Source organism: Aythya marila (genome assembly GCF_965140915.1).
Source record: "Aythya marila genome assembly, chromosome: 25".
Taxonomy (NCBI): Eukaryota; Metazoa; Chordata; class Aves; order Anseriformes; family Anatidae; genus Aythya; species Aythya marila.
This window is the reverse complement of record NC_139066.1, coordinates 2,190,156-2,202,212: the sequence shown is the minus strand read 5'-3', so window position 1 is coordinate 2,202,212 and position 12,057 is coordinate 2,190,156. Positions and strand designations below refer to the sequence as shown.

General features: G+C 49.0%; 1 protein-coding gene across 1 annotated transcript; it reads left to right on the top strand.

Annotated features, from left to right (window-relative positions):
• Positions 1-331: 331 nt before the first annotated feature.
• On the top strand, positions 332-1,129 carry LOC309887441 (feather keratin Cos2-3-like; the record flags this gene model as incomplete). Its single annotated transcript, XM_082779150.1, has 2 exons — positions 332-430; positions 803-1,129. 2 exons carry the CDS (start codon positions 332-334, stop codon positions 1,127-1,129), a joined length of 426 nt encoding a protein of 141 aa, XP_082635276.1.
• Positions 1,130-12,057: the final 10,928 nt, after the last annotated feature.

The following is a 12,057-nucleotide window of genomic DNA, read 5'->3' as shown; positions in this document are numbered from 1 at the left end:
GTCAGCAGGGGTAGGGTCACAGTCAGGAGCTGGGTCACCTGTAGCCAAAAGGGCCCCAGAGAGTCCCTAGGGAGTAACCCAGACTGACAACATTTGCTTTTACTGGACTCTTCCAGCACGTGAGCTGAGTCTTCTGCCCACACTGACATGTGTTGCCTGGAAATACTTGGTCCTCCCTGCCTGCCACTCAGAAGTTGCCTTCTTTGGGGAAAGGGCATAAAGCAGGAAATTAAAAGCAGCATCACAGGAAGGCAACACACATCCCGTATCATTAGGTGGGATGTTTTACATTCAAGAGCAGCTTGTCAGAAAATAGTCCCTGCTTCAAGGGATGCCTCTGGACATGGGGCAGCCAAGGCCCACTATAAAAGCCAGCCCAGTTTCATGCTCTCTCATCCACTTCTCTGGCCTTCTTCTTGTTGGGAACCAGGTGAGTGTGAAGCCTTTTCTTGTCCCCCTCATTCTTCCACAGGAGGACTCAGTTCCTTGGACCTTTCAGCTGCTATCAGCTGTGTGCCCTGCCATATCTTGGGACTGCTGGTTGTGGGAGAGTCAAGTTGTAGGTTTGTCATGGAGGAAGATTGGGCCTTTGGTATGATGGCTCTTATGCTGAAGCCTAGGGTGTAGCCTGGCTGTGGTGGCTCTTTTTGGGCCCTGTCAGGATGCAGCCAAGAATGCCTCGCACATCCCTGCACAGCCTCCAGCTCACAGTACTGCCTGTGCCTTGGATCTGTTAGGCTGTTGTGACTGGCTGCTCCTCATGAATGCCCATGTTCTGCTTCCTCCCTGCCCTCTGTCCCAGGTGAACCTACTGCCCCTAGACATGTCCTGCTACGACCAGTGCCGGCCATGCCAGCCGTGCGGCCCGACCCCGCTGGCCAGCAGCTGCAACGAGCCCTGCGTCAGGCAGTGCCAGAACTCCACCATTGTCATCCAGCCCTCTCCCGTGGTGGTGACCCTGCCCGGCCCCATCCTCAGCTCCTTCCCGCAGAACACAGCTGTGGGATCCTCCACCTCTGCTGCCGTTGGCAGCATCCTCAGCTGTGACGGCGTCCCCATCAACTCTGGGTGCTGTGATCTCTCCTGCATTACCAGCCGCTACTGTGGCAGCAGGTGCCGCCCCTGCTAAAGATGCCAGAGAGTGCCCCAGACCAGGACCCCAGGAACCCAGAACATGCTGCTGGACAAGAATGGATGGACGAAGAGACCTCATGTTGTTGTTGTAAGAGGACCTGACCATCTCTGTCTTGTCCTGTAAAGACAGATAGGAAGGGGCCAGTCTTGAGTCTATGACAACATGACCAATGTCTTCCTATCCTGTTTTCTACACGCTCTTTTTCTTTCTTTCCTTTCTTGCCCTCTGCTTTGCATGAGGCCCCAGGAACCAGCCTGGAGAGACCTGCTAGCCCTCCTCCCCATGTGGGCCAGGTAGATTGATGCCCTGTTGCAAGTCTGCCATTGGAAAAGCTAACAGATTTTTGTCTGCTCCTGCTGTGCTATGATCTCGGGGCCTCCTCTTGGAGTCACCTCCTTTCCCTCCTGAGCCTTGATAAACATTTGCAGCAACCCTGAGTGTGTCCCTGTGTGGTCTTTTCATCTGGATACTGATGGCCAAGGGAGAAAACCATTCCTTAATGGGAATAGGCTGGGGACACTGCCTCATTCCCCTAGGCACTGGAGGGTGGGACATACTGCAGCAATTCCTCTTTCAGGCACTGTCTCTTGAAGGTGAGGAAGACATCCCTAGTTCCATCACAGCCAATAGCCACCAGTCCTTGACTTGTGGCATCTCCGCCTAGACAAGCGCTGTTGACATTGGAGGCCCCGGCTCTTGGGGAAGAGTGTTCGTCTTGCTTTGGGTGAAGCTGTGCTGGGGATGGAGGCTGAGACCAATATGATCCCAAAGGACTGCAGAAACTGGGAATGGGTAATTGTCTTGGCAATGGCCCTCTGTCTCTCATCAACTTTCACCTTTCCTCCACCACCTAATCATGGGCATCATGTCTGGGCATGGAGAGCAGGAACAGCTTCTCTGTGCATCCCCATCACACTTCAGCACAGCGTCTGGCATGACCCAGCTGTTGCCAGGATGCATAGGGCTGAGGGGATCCACAGGTTCGTTCTGGTACCAGTCCCATCAGGCCACACACTGGAGTTCCCAGGCCCTGTGAACTCAATGCCTTTTTCATGAAGGCAGGCCCAGGGCAGGGACCAATGCCCAAACACTCATGGCTGCTCAGTCTTGCTTTCTTTTCCCCAAGCATGGATCATCTTTCATCAGGCCCTGGAACTCAGAGACCTCATAGGTGGCACAATTGCACCATGCTCCAGAAAAGACATTCTGTGGGGGCAGGTATCCCACAGTCTCTGCTGAGACATAGCAGTGAGAATGGGACCTGATTGTGCACTCAGCAAGGTCTGTTTATGGGCCCTTGTTATAAATGGCTTCAGTCTTCAAAATAGGATTATAATCAAAGTTTACAATTTATTAAAGGAAGGTAAGCAAACACCGCTGGGTGCGCCGGGAGTCTCCCCTCCACCAGGACGCACACCAGTTACATCAAATAGCTGATTTTTATGCTCCTAGACTAATACATATTCATTACTACTTCTAAAAAAAATGGGTTATTATAATTAGCTTCTGGGATCCAGTCCCTCCTACTGGAGCATGCGCATCAGTCTCTGGTGGCCCCCTGGGGGTTTCTGGGGGTCTTTCATGCTGAAGGCTCATAGTCTTCCTCTCAGGTTTTTTTCTTGTCCTTCCCCTTTGTACTCCTTGGCAGTATGTCAAAAGCTTACACAGCGTCCCCTGCAAGTTTTGTCTCCTAGCTGTCCTTCAGCTTCTTTTTTCTTCTCCTTAATCTCCTGGCCACCTGGCCAGATATGAGGAGCTTGCATAGTGTCCCACTCAGAAGCTATAACAGTTACTAGTTGTTAGCAGTTGTTCTGAAACCCCCAGACATCAGAGACTTCAAAGAAAGAACATACAAACACAAATACCTCTCTTATTGACGCTTCACGAGTAGTTAAAACATGCGTCACAGGCCATTCACAGGGACACTCCAGTCACATCTATAGCAGTGCTAAATCAACCACAAAGAAGGCAAAAAGGCTGTAACTGTTAAGAACAAGAGTCTGGAATAACAAAAGCAAATAGGCTCATGGATTTGAGGAATATTTCTGAAGATTTGATAAATTGACTATAATGAGGGGGAGACTGGGACACTGGGAGGAAAGGGAAGAAACCAAAGTCAAGGTACAAGAACTATATACATTAACCATTCTGTTTCTCTTAGACTTGTGGTTATACAAGAGTATGTAAGACAGAAGGTCACATTCATCATACCATGCGGCCCTAGCACTGTTCCATACTGACTTGAATCAGATGAACATATATCACAATCCCCCATCTCCTTTTTCATGGCATTGATTCGTGTTTTCCTTTCTAATCAAGTTAATACTTGCCGAATTGATGCCAATTGATACCAATTCTGGATCTTTATTTGTTTTTATTATCATCAGAGAATGGGTTTTTTCTTTCCCTGGTTCTGGGTCAACAGGTATCGCAGATATTTGCATTCCTTGTATAACCGAGTGTATTAATCTGGTAATATTAAACATGGAATTATTAACAATCCTCCACATATCCCCAATACAACCATCCTTATTTTAGCAAACCAATCACCACCCATAAAGTCCCCTTCCATAATCATCTTAGATCGATTCCATTCCAAATTTGAACTGGGACATGTGCAATTTTCTTCATTTCCTTTACAAGTTCATTTACAGCTTTTATTTTCGTTGTGGTTTAACCCAGCAGGCAGCTAAACAACACACAGCTGCTCGCTCACCTCCCCGCATCCTTCTCTGGGATGGGAGAGAGAAATGGGAAAGTGAAGCCTGTGAGTTGAGATAAAGACAAAATAATAACAATAATAATGACAATAATGATGATAATAGTACTACTAGTAATAATGTGTACGAAACAAGTGATGCACAATGCAATTGCTCACCACCTGCTGTCCGATGCCCAGCCTAACTCTGAGCAGTCCAGCCCTCCTCCCAGCTCTTGCATCCCCAGCCTGTCCGCTGGCAGGACAGAGTGAGAAGCTGAAACGTCCTTGGCTTGGTGTAAGCACTGCTCTGTAACAATTAAAACATCAGCATATTATTAGCATTCTTCTCATCCTAAACCAGAACATAACATTCTACCAGCTACTAGGAAGAAACACCCTTATCATCAATCTTTAAACAGCAATTACTAAAGTTACATTTTCCACAGACTTCTCCTTCTTGTGTTAGTAAATAATCCAAAGCTAGGCGATTTTGATACAAAGCAGTTCTCATCTTGGTATTTTGCTTTGCAATTAATCCAAGTGCATCTCTGGTTTTATTTATAACACCCTGAATGGCACAGGGCATGCACCACCCCAACCACAGGGCACACGCTGCGTGATCTTCTCCCAGGCACCAAGCTCCTCTGTCATTCCCAGAGCCATGAGGATGAAGTGGCCCTTGTGCTCCATGTAGCCCCACTGCTCTCCACACCCAGGTGAGGGTCTTCCCACAGTAGCACACCTCGGGGCCCTGTGGTGTGGGGGTGCTTTACTTTCACAAGGACTCTTGGCCCCTAGCCCAAAGACTCTGCTCAAGCTCAGGCCTAGCATGGCATTGCCCCAGCTCTGCTGCCTGTGTGCCTGTGCCTGGTCTGGCCAAATCTTGTCAGCCTGGCCTAGCCAGCCTCTTAGGCGGTGCAGGGCCATCACTGGATGGAGCCTTCATCCAGGCCTCTCTGGAATCTGGCCTATCAGGTATTAGCCCCGGCCCAGCTCTCACGCTGGGACCGAGACTTTCTACGCATAACACATCTATTGCTTGGGTTAGAGCAATAATCAATAGGTGCTTCTGAGCCAGAATTATCTCCTGGCTAACACTGAAGTCTGAGATGGAGGAGCATATTCACAATTTGGAGATTCACAATTGTCTTGGAAATGACAGAATCCTTCTGGAGAACAAGTGCCCTCCACATCCAGAGTTGTTGCACAGCCAGGGCAGCTTCCTGCACCAGGGTGTCACTCACAGCACAGAAGTACAAGGCGCTGTCAGAAAGCTTGACTTCCTTCAGACGCAGAACACTGGATTTCCCCTCAGTGTTCAGCTCCGTGGTGAAACGATCACTCTGCTTGGTGCCTGCTACTGCTTGATGTGTAATCACCTGAGGGGCTTGTCCCTTCTTCTGCTGGTACCAGAGCCAGGCATCAGGTGTGGAGCTCTGGTATGTGCAATTGGTCTGGAAGATGTTTCCCTGCTCCACGGTGACTTGTCCTTCTTGCTGGGTGACGGACACCTGCCCCGTGGTTTCTGGAAGAAAGAGAAGTTCAGCAGTTCTGTGGGGAAATCTCCAGACAGCCAAACAGGAGTGAATTCAGACCTGTGGGAGATAAGGCCCCCTGTCCTTTACTGGGCTGAAAGGTCCCCAGGGCTGGGGCACAGCAAGGTGGTTTGGGGGCAGAGCTCAGAGCTCCCTGGCAAGAGTGGACCTTGAGGAGAGCTGTGCTGTGTGCCTGCTCCTCCTGCCTCACACATCAGGCAGAAGACAGACTGGACACGCTGGTAATGTGCATGGGAGGAGAGCTTTCATGTCCCTGTATCCACTTGGACACAATCTGGCTGTTTCTATAGGAAAGGGAGAAATGAGGGACTGCAGAGACTGATGAAATCTTCTCTGGTTACAGTAGGTGGACCAGAAGAGAGATGCAGAAAAAGGATGGACTGAAAGGACGAGAGAAGCAGGAGAGGTCTCTTCTCCATCTCCTCATTCCAAATTTCGAAGAATAACAGCATTGTGAGATAACCAGTCCAAGAACCAGAAACAGGGGACAACATTTACCAACATTTTCCCTGTGATTCATAATGTCTTTGTCACATAAATGTGGTAAGGCTGATGAGGGCTTCCTGGGAAAAGAAGATTTATGTCTTGATTAAAAGCCAGCACTTACCCAGCAGTTGCCCCAGGAAGGCAGTGAGGATGAGATACCCACGGTGCATGCTGAGACTGATCCTCCTGTTTGCTGTGGGAGAGAGAGTCAGAAAAGCACCTCCCAGCCCCAAGAGAACAGAGCTCAGGAAATGACTCTGCTGGGGGAACAAGGGCAGATTCAGTAACAAGATATGTTCTGGTCTGACTGTGCCCCAAATGCTCCCTGGGGTTTCTCCCTCCTCCAGCTGCAGCAGCCACTGAGGATTGTCACAGTCAGGGGAACTTTGGGAGCCACATTATGGGAAGGGACTGCTCTCGTCTCCTCTCCCAGTGGGGTCCTCACTTCCCCAGCTACATCTGCCTTCTCTTCTAACTTCTGCACAGGTACTGTTTGGCCATGGCTGATGTCAGGGCATTCTTCCCCACTGAGCTTGTTCTTTCTACCTTGGGGTCCTCTGCTCCATAGAAATGTTCCTGTTTCCTGTGTGAGGAGTAGATGCCTTTCACATCCCCAGAAAGAAGGGAGGAACCATGCTACGCAGCATCCAGGGTTTCTGGCTGTGTCCTGTTCTGGTGGGATAACCTAGCATTTGCAAGAGGAACAGGGCTCCATTGGGGTGTTGGATGGCACGAGCCTAGAGGGGACAAGGACAACCTGTTCCATCAGGCAACGGGTTAGGAGTCAGCAGGGAAAAGGATGTGGGTTCAGTGGGTCACGTGCACTCACAATGATGGGCCACAGGGGGCACCCACCCAGGGCCACATCCCCAGCAGTTTCTGCTTCCCTGATGCTTGGGCCCCCTCTATCACCACCCCTAACACCTTGTCTGGCTAGGTTGCGCCTGGCTAGTTGCCTTGTCAATGCCTCAAATGTGTACTTCTCAGACATCCAAAGGAATGACACTCCAAGCTCTGCAGACCCCAACTGTTCCTTTCATAGCCCCCAGGCAGCGTGAACGTTCTCCCTCTGTCCAAAAATATTTACCGCATGAAGCAGTGAATCCTCTCCACTGCCTGTGGTGTCCCGAAACAGAAGGAGATTTTTCGTGGAGAAGTTTGGGATCTGCATGGCAGCTCGCCTGAATAGGCACAGAGCTCTGCTGTGCTGGACAGAGCTGTGCTGTCCACATCCTTTGGCATGTGGTAGTGTGCATGTGGCAAATCTGTAGGAATGAAGCAACGTGTTGTTGTTTGATGAATAGAGTTCTCCATTTCAAAGAAGAATTACACAAAATCCCAGAAAATCTCCAAAGAAAACAATGCCAGTGAATCTCAGCAGGAGCAGGATCTGCAGCATGTACCTTGCCCTGACAAGTGGTCTGTCTTATGTTCCTTGGTGAGCTCCACCACATCCACTCTCTTACTCCCCCTCATCAGAAGAGGGTGAGAAGAAAAAAATTTAATATAAGGGAAAAGTAAGAGAGAGAAATAAGCAAGGGCTGCACAGAAGCACAGAGAGAAAAGAAAATTATCCTCTACTTCCCCTCAAAAAGTGATGTTTGGCCATCACCTGGCAAACAGGGCCTCAATACTCATAGCGATTGTTTGGGAGGACAGATGTCTTCACAAAGAGAGCTCCCCGCTTTCCTTCCCCTTTTCCACCTTTTATTGCTGAGTGTGACATCACATGGTATGGAATATCCCTTTGGATGATATGGGTCAGCTGCCATGGTGATGTCCCCTCCCTCCTTTTGCCCACCCTCCACTTCCTGGCTTTGGAGGTGTTGGAGAAAGAATCTTGATGTTGTGCCAGCGCTGGTCCATAATTGCCCAAACATTGTTGCGATGGCAGTGGAGTTCTAGCTCTAAGTGCAGAGCACAGCACTCTAGGGGCTACTGTGGGGAATGTTAATTCTGTCCCAGACAGTCCCAGTAAAGCTCCATAAATCAGGGTTCCCAGCATCAGAAAAACAAAAAAAACAAAAAAACAAAAAACAAAAAACAACTTACCTATGCTATTCCCTTTTTCTTTCTTGTGTTACCTCCAACTTATGGTGTTTTATTCGGTACTAGAAGGCCACTCCTGCTGGCATCCATCTATATTCACAATCCACCCTCAAGAAAAGCAACAAAAGTCCCAATTTCTAGCAGGAATTTTTTATGTTCCAGAATGTGCGCATTGCCTTGTGTTCTTTCGCTCATTCAAGAAGAGTGTGGCTTCATTTGGCTTTTGAATATATCACCTAGCAATGCAATATGAATAGACAGCTAAAAACCAAAGATTAGGAGTATTTACATGTGAAGTCACCATGTACTATCCTAATTGCAGGAGTAAAAATCACGCCTGTGTGCTGGGAGACCCCGGCCCAACAAGGGACCCTTCCTCTCTGAGGATCACAGAATCACAGAATGTAAGAGACCTTCAAGATCACCTAGTCCAACCTCTGACCTAACACTAACCAGTCCTCCACTAAACCATATCATTAAGCACTACATCTAAACGTCTTTTAAAGACCTCCAGGGATGGTGACTCAACCACTTCCCTGGGCAGCCTATTCCAATGCCCAACAACCCTCTCGGTAAAGAAGTTCTTGCTAATATCCAACCTAAAACCCCCCTCGCGCAACTTTAGCCCATTCCCCCTTGACCTGTCACCAGACACGTGGGAGAACAGACCAACCCCCACCTTGCTACAGCCTCCTTTGAGGTACCTGTAGAGAGTGATAAGGTCACCCCTGAGCCTCCTCTTCTCCAGGCTGAACAAGCCTAGCTCCCTCAGTTGCTCCTCGTAAGACTTGTTCTCCAGACCCCTCATCAGCTTCGTTGCCCTTCTCTGGACTCACTCAAGCACCTCCATGTCCTTCTTGCAGTGAGTTGCCCAAAACTGAACACAGTACTAGAGGTGCGGCCTCACCAGAGCCGAGTACAGGGGGACGATCACTTCCCTAGACCTGCTGGCCACACTGCTTATGCAAGCCAGGATGCTGTTGGCCTTCTTGGCCACCTGAGCACACTGCTGGCTCATATTCAGCCGACTATCAACCAATACTCCCAGGTCCTTCTCTGCCAGGCAGCTTTCCAAGCACTCATCTCCCAGCCTGTAGCTCTGCTTGGGGTTATTGCATCCCAGGTAGAGGACTCGGCACTTGGCCTTGTTGAACTACATACGGTTGGCCTCAGCTCATCCAAATCATTCTGCAGAGCCTTCCTTCCTCGAGCAGATTGACACATGCACCTAACTTGGTGTCATCTGCAAACTTACTGAGGGTGCACTCGATCCTCTCTTCCAGATCATCGATAAATGTATCAAAGAGAACTGGCCCTAGTACTGAGCCCTGGGGGACGCCACTAGTGACTAGCCTCCAGCTGGATTTGACTCCATTCATCACAACTCTTTGGGCCTGGCTATCCAGCCAGTTTTTAACCCAGCAAAGCGTATGCCAGTCCAAGCCAAGAGCAGCCAGTTTCTTGAGGAGAACGTTGTGGGGAACGGTGTCAAAGACCTTACTGACGTCAATGTAGACCACATCCACAGCCTTTCCCTCATCCAGCCAGCATGTCACTTTATCATAGGAGATCAGGTTCGTCAAGCAGGACCTGCCTTTCATAAACCCATGCTGACTGGGCCTGATCGCCTGCTTGCCCTGCAAGTGCCACGTGATTACACTCGAGATAATCTGCTCCATGAGCTTCCCTGGCACTGAAGTCAAACTAACAGGCCGATAGTTCCCTGGGTCTACCTTCCGGCCCTTCTTGTAGATGGGCATCACGTTTGCTAGCCACCAGTCGACTGGGACCTCCGCCAATAGCCAGGACTGCTGATAAATGATGGAAAGCAGCTTGGCCAGCTCCTCCGCCAGTTCTCTCATTACCCTCGGGTGGATCCCATCCAGCCCCATCAACTTGCGTACATCCAAGTGCTGTAGCAGGTCGCCAACCATTTCCAGGTTGATTATGAGGCATACTTTCTGTTCCCCATCCCCTTTCACCAGCTCAGGATGCTGGGTATCCCAAGAACAACTGCACTTGCTGCTAAAGACTGAGGCAAAAAGGCATTAAGCACCTCAGCCTTTTCTTGTAACTAAGTTACTTGTAACTAAGTTTCGCCCTGCATCCAGTAAAGGATGGAGATTCTCCTTAGTCCTCCTTTTTGTGTTGATGTATTTCTCAAAACAATTGTTGTTATCTTTAACGTCAGTAGCCACTTTGAGCTCCAGATGAGCTTTGGCCTTTTTAATTTTGTCCATGCACAGCCTCGCAACGTCTTTATAGTCCTCCAAAGTGGCCCGCCCTCTTTTCCAAAGATCTGCAAGAATGATTCTGTCATGGCAGCACTATGGTAGTATGTAACCATTCAGAGGACTGGGGATTGTACAAACATGTAAATGTATTGAGAAGGGGTTTTATGAAAGTGGAACGAAAAGTCTTAAGGGGTGCCAGCCTTGCTAGAAACCACCAGCTACCCAGACTTGCACTATTCTGAAATAAACAATGTCTAGTCCTTGTCTGTGGATTGACTCGTAGTACACTGGGTAACATATCTGGACTTTTTACCTGGTTGTGTCTCCTTCCACCTTCATCTGCACCTCCAGCGTCCTTGGTGGAGGGTAGTGTAAGAAGCTGAAAAGTCCTCAACATCGTCTAAGCACTGTTCTGCAACAGCCAAAACATCTGTATCTTTGGCTGATAATTCCCTTTTCAACCTTCTGTTTTCTTCCTCTAAATTTCCAGACCACTCCTTCTCAATTTTCCACATTGCAGCTAAGGACCAGCTAACACTCCTTCCTTCCTTTTCTCTTTCCTTACCGTACATGCATCTTTCCATTTATTAAGTTAATTCCCTGAGGCATTTGGATTGTGGTGTATTGAGCTTAGCCATTGCTGCTTTGCATCTTGCCTTCCATTTCCAAGAAAACCCTTTCACAATGTGGCCCATTTATTCATTATTCTAACACAAGGCTCCTGCTGACTACACCCAGCTCTGTCTCCCAACACTACAGAGCACTGGCAGGTTCTCTACGGATCCTTGGCGGAATGAGGACTGGCCACAGGTTGTGGTTGTAATTAGGAATGTATTATTACATAATAAATTACTAGAAATACTAAAAATTACTACAAAATCCTAAAGCTTACTACAAATAAATTGCTAGTTTGATTACTAGCTTGATAACACCAATGCCCTTTCTCACCACAATGGTGGGTGTCTCAGCATGCTGGGGCCAGTGAGAGGGAGAGACAAGGAGGCAGGGGTGCACATTAACAGCCCCTTCCACATGATGGATATTTGCCTTGCTGTTGGTTATGCTAACCACACTGCCAGGCATCAGGAGTGGGACGGCTGGCTCACCACAAGCCCCAGGTGTCCTTGCTGGGCAGGCTCAGCTCAGAGCTCCATGCAAACTGTGATGAGAGGGAACTGCACCTCACAGCACCTGCACCTTCCTGTATAAAGCTGCAAGCTGAAGGCACCAGTGTGGGCTCAGTGCACACAGGTACACAGCGCTGTCCTGGAGCTTGGCATCTTGCACGTGGAGAAGCACCTGGGAGTTCTCCATGGAGAGCACAGAGGAGATCCTCCTGGAATGCACATGAGGCTTGAACTTGCTCACCTGCAGCAAGAACTGAGGGGACTGGGTCAGGTGCTGCTGGTACCAGAAGATGTATGGAGAAGAGGTGCTGGTGGAGAAATTGCAGTGCAGAGTAGCGTTGTGTCCCACCTGGATGGCAGTTTCTTGTGCAAACTGCACCACAGAGTCCTTCTGTGCATGACCTGCAAAGCCAGAACAGCATCTCAGCACTGCTTGAAGATGTATCTGTTCTCCCCCTCTCTCTCCTGTGTCTATCAGCTCACCAACTTGTTCACTGTCCCCCCTCTCCATCTCCCTTTTCATGGGCTATAAAATGCTGAGCTAAGTACACATGCCCTCTTCTTTCTGCAGGTGTTATTCAATTCCCATACCCAAGTCTGTCAGCTTACCTACTTTTTAGCAGTATCTTACCAGGATTTGAGTCCTTACGTACCTATGAACAATGCATGTATGAACGCTAGGCATCTGCAAAGGAAAAGTGCAGATGCTTATTCATCCCTGTACACTCGTTGCTCATGACATCTCCCAGACTGTCTCCCGTACTGGTCT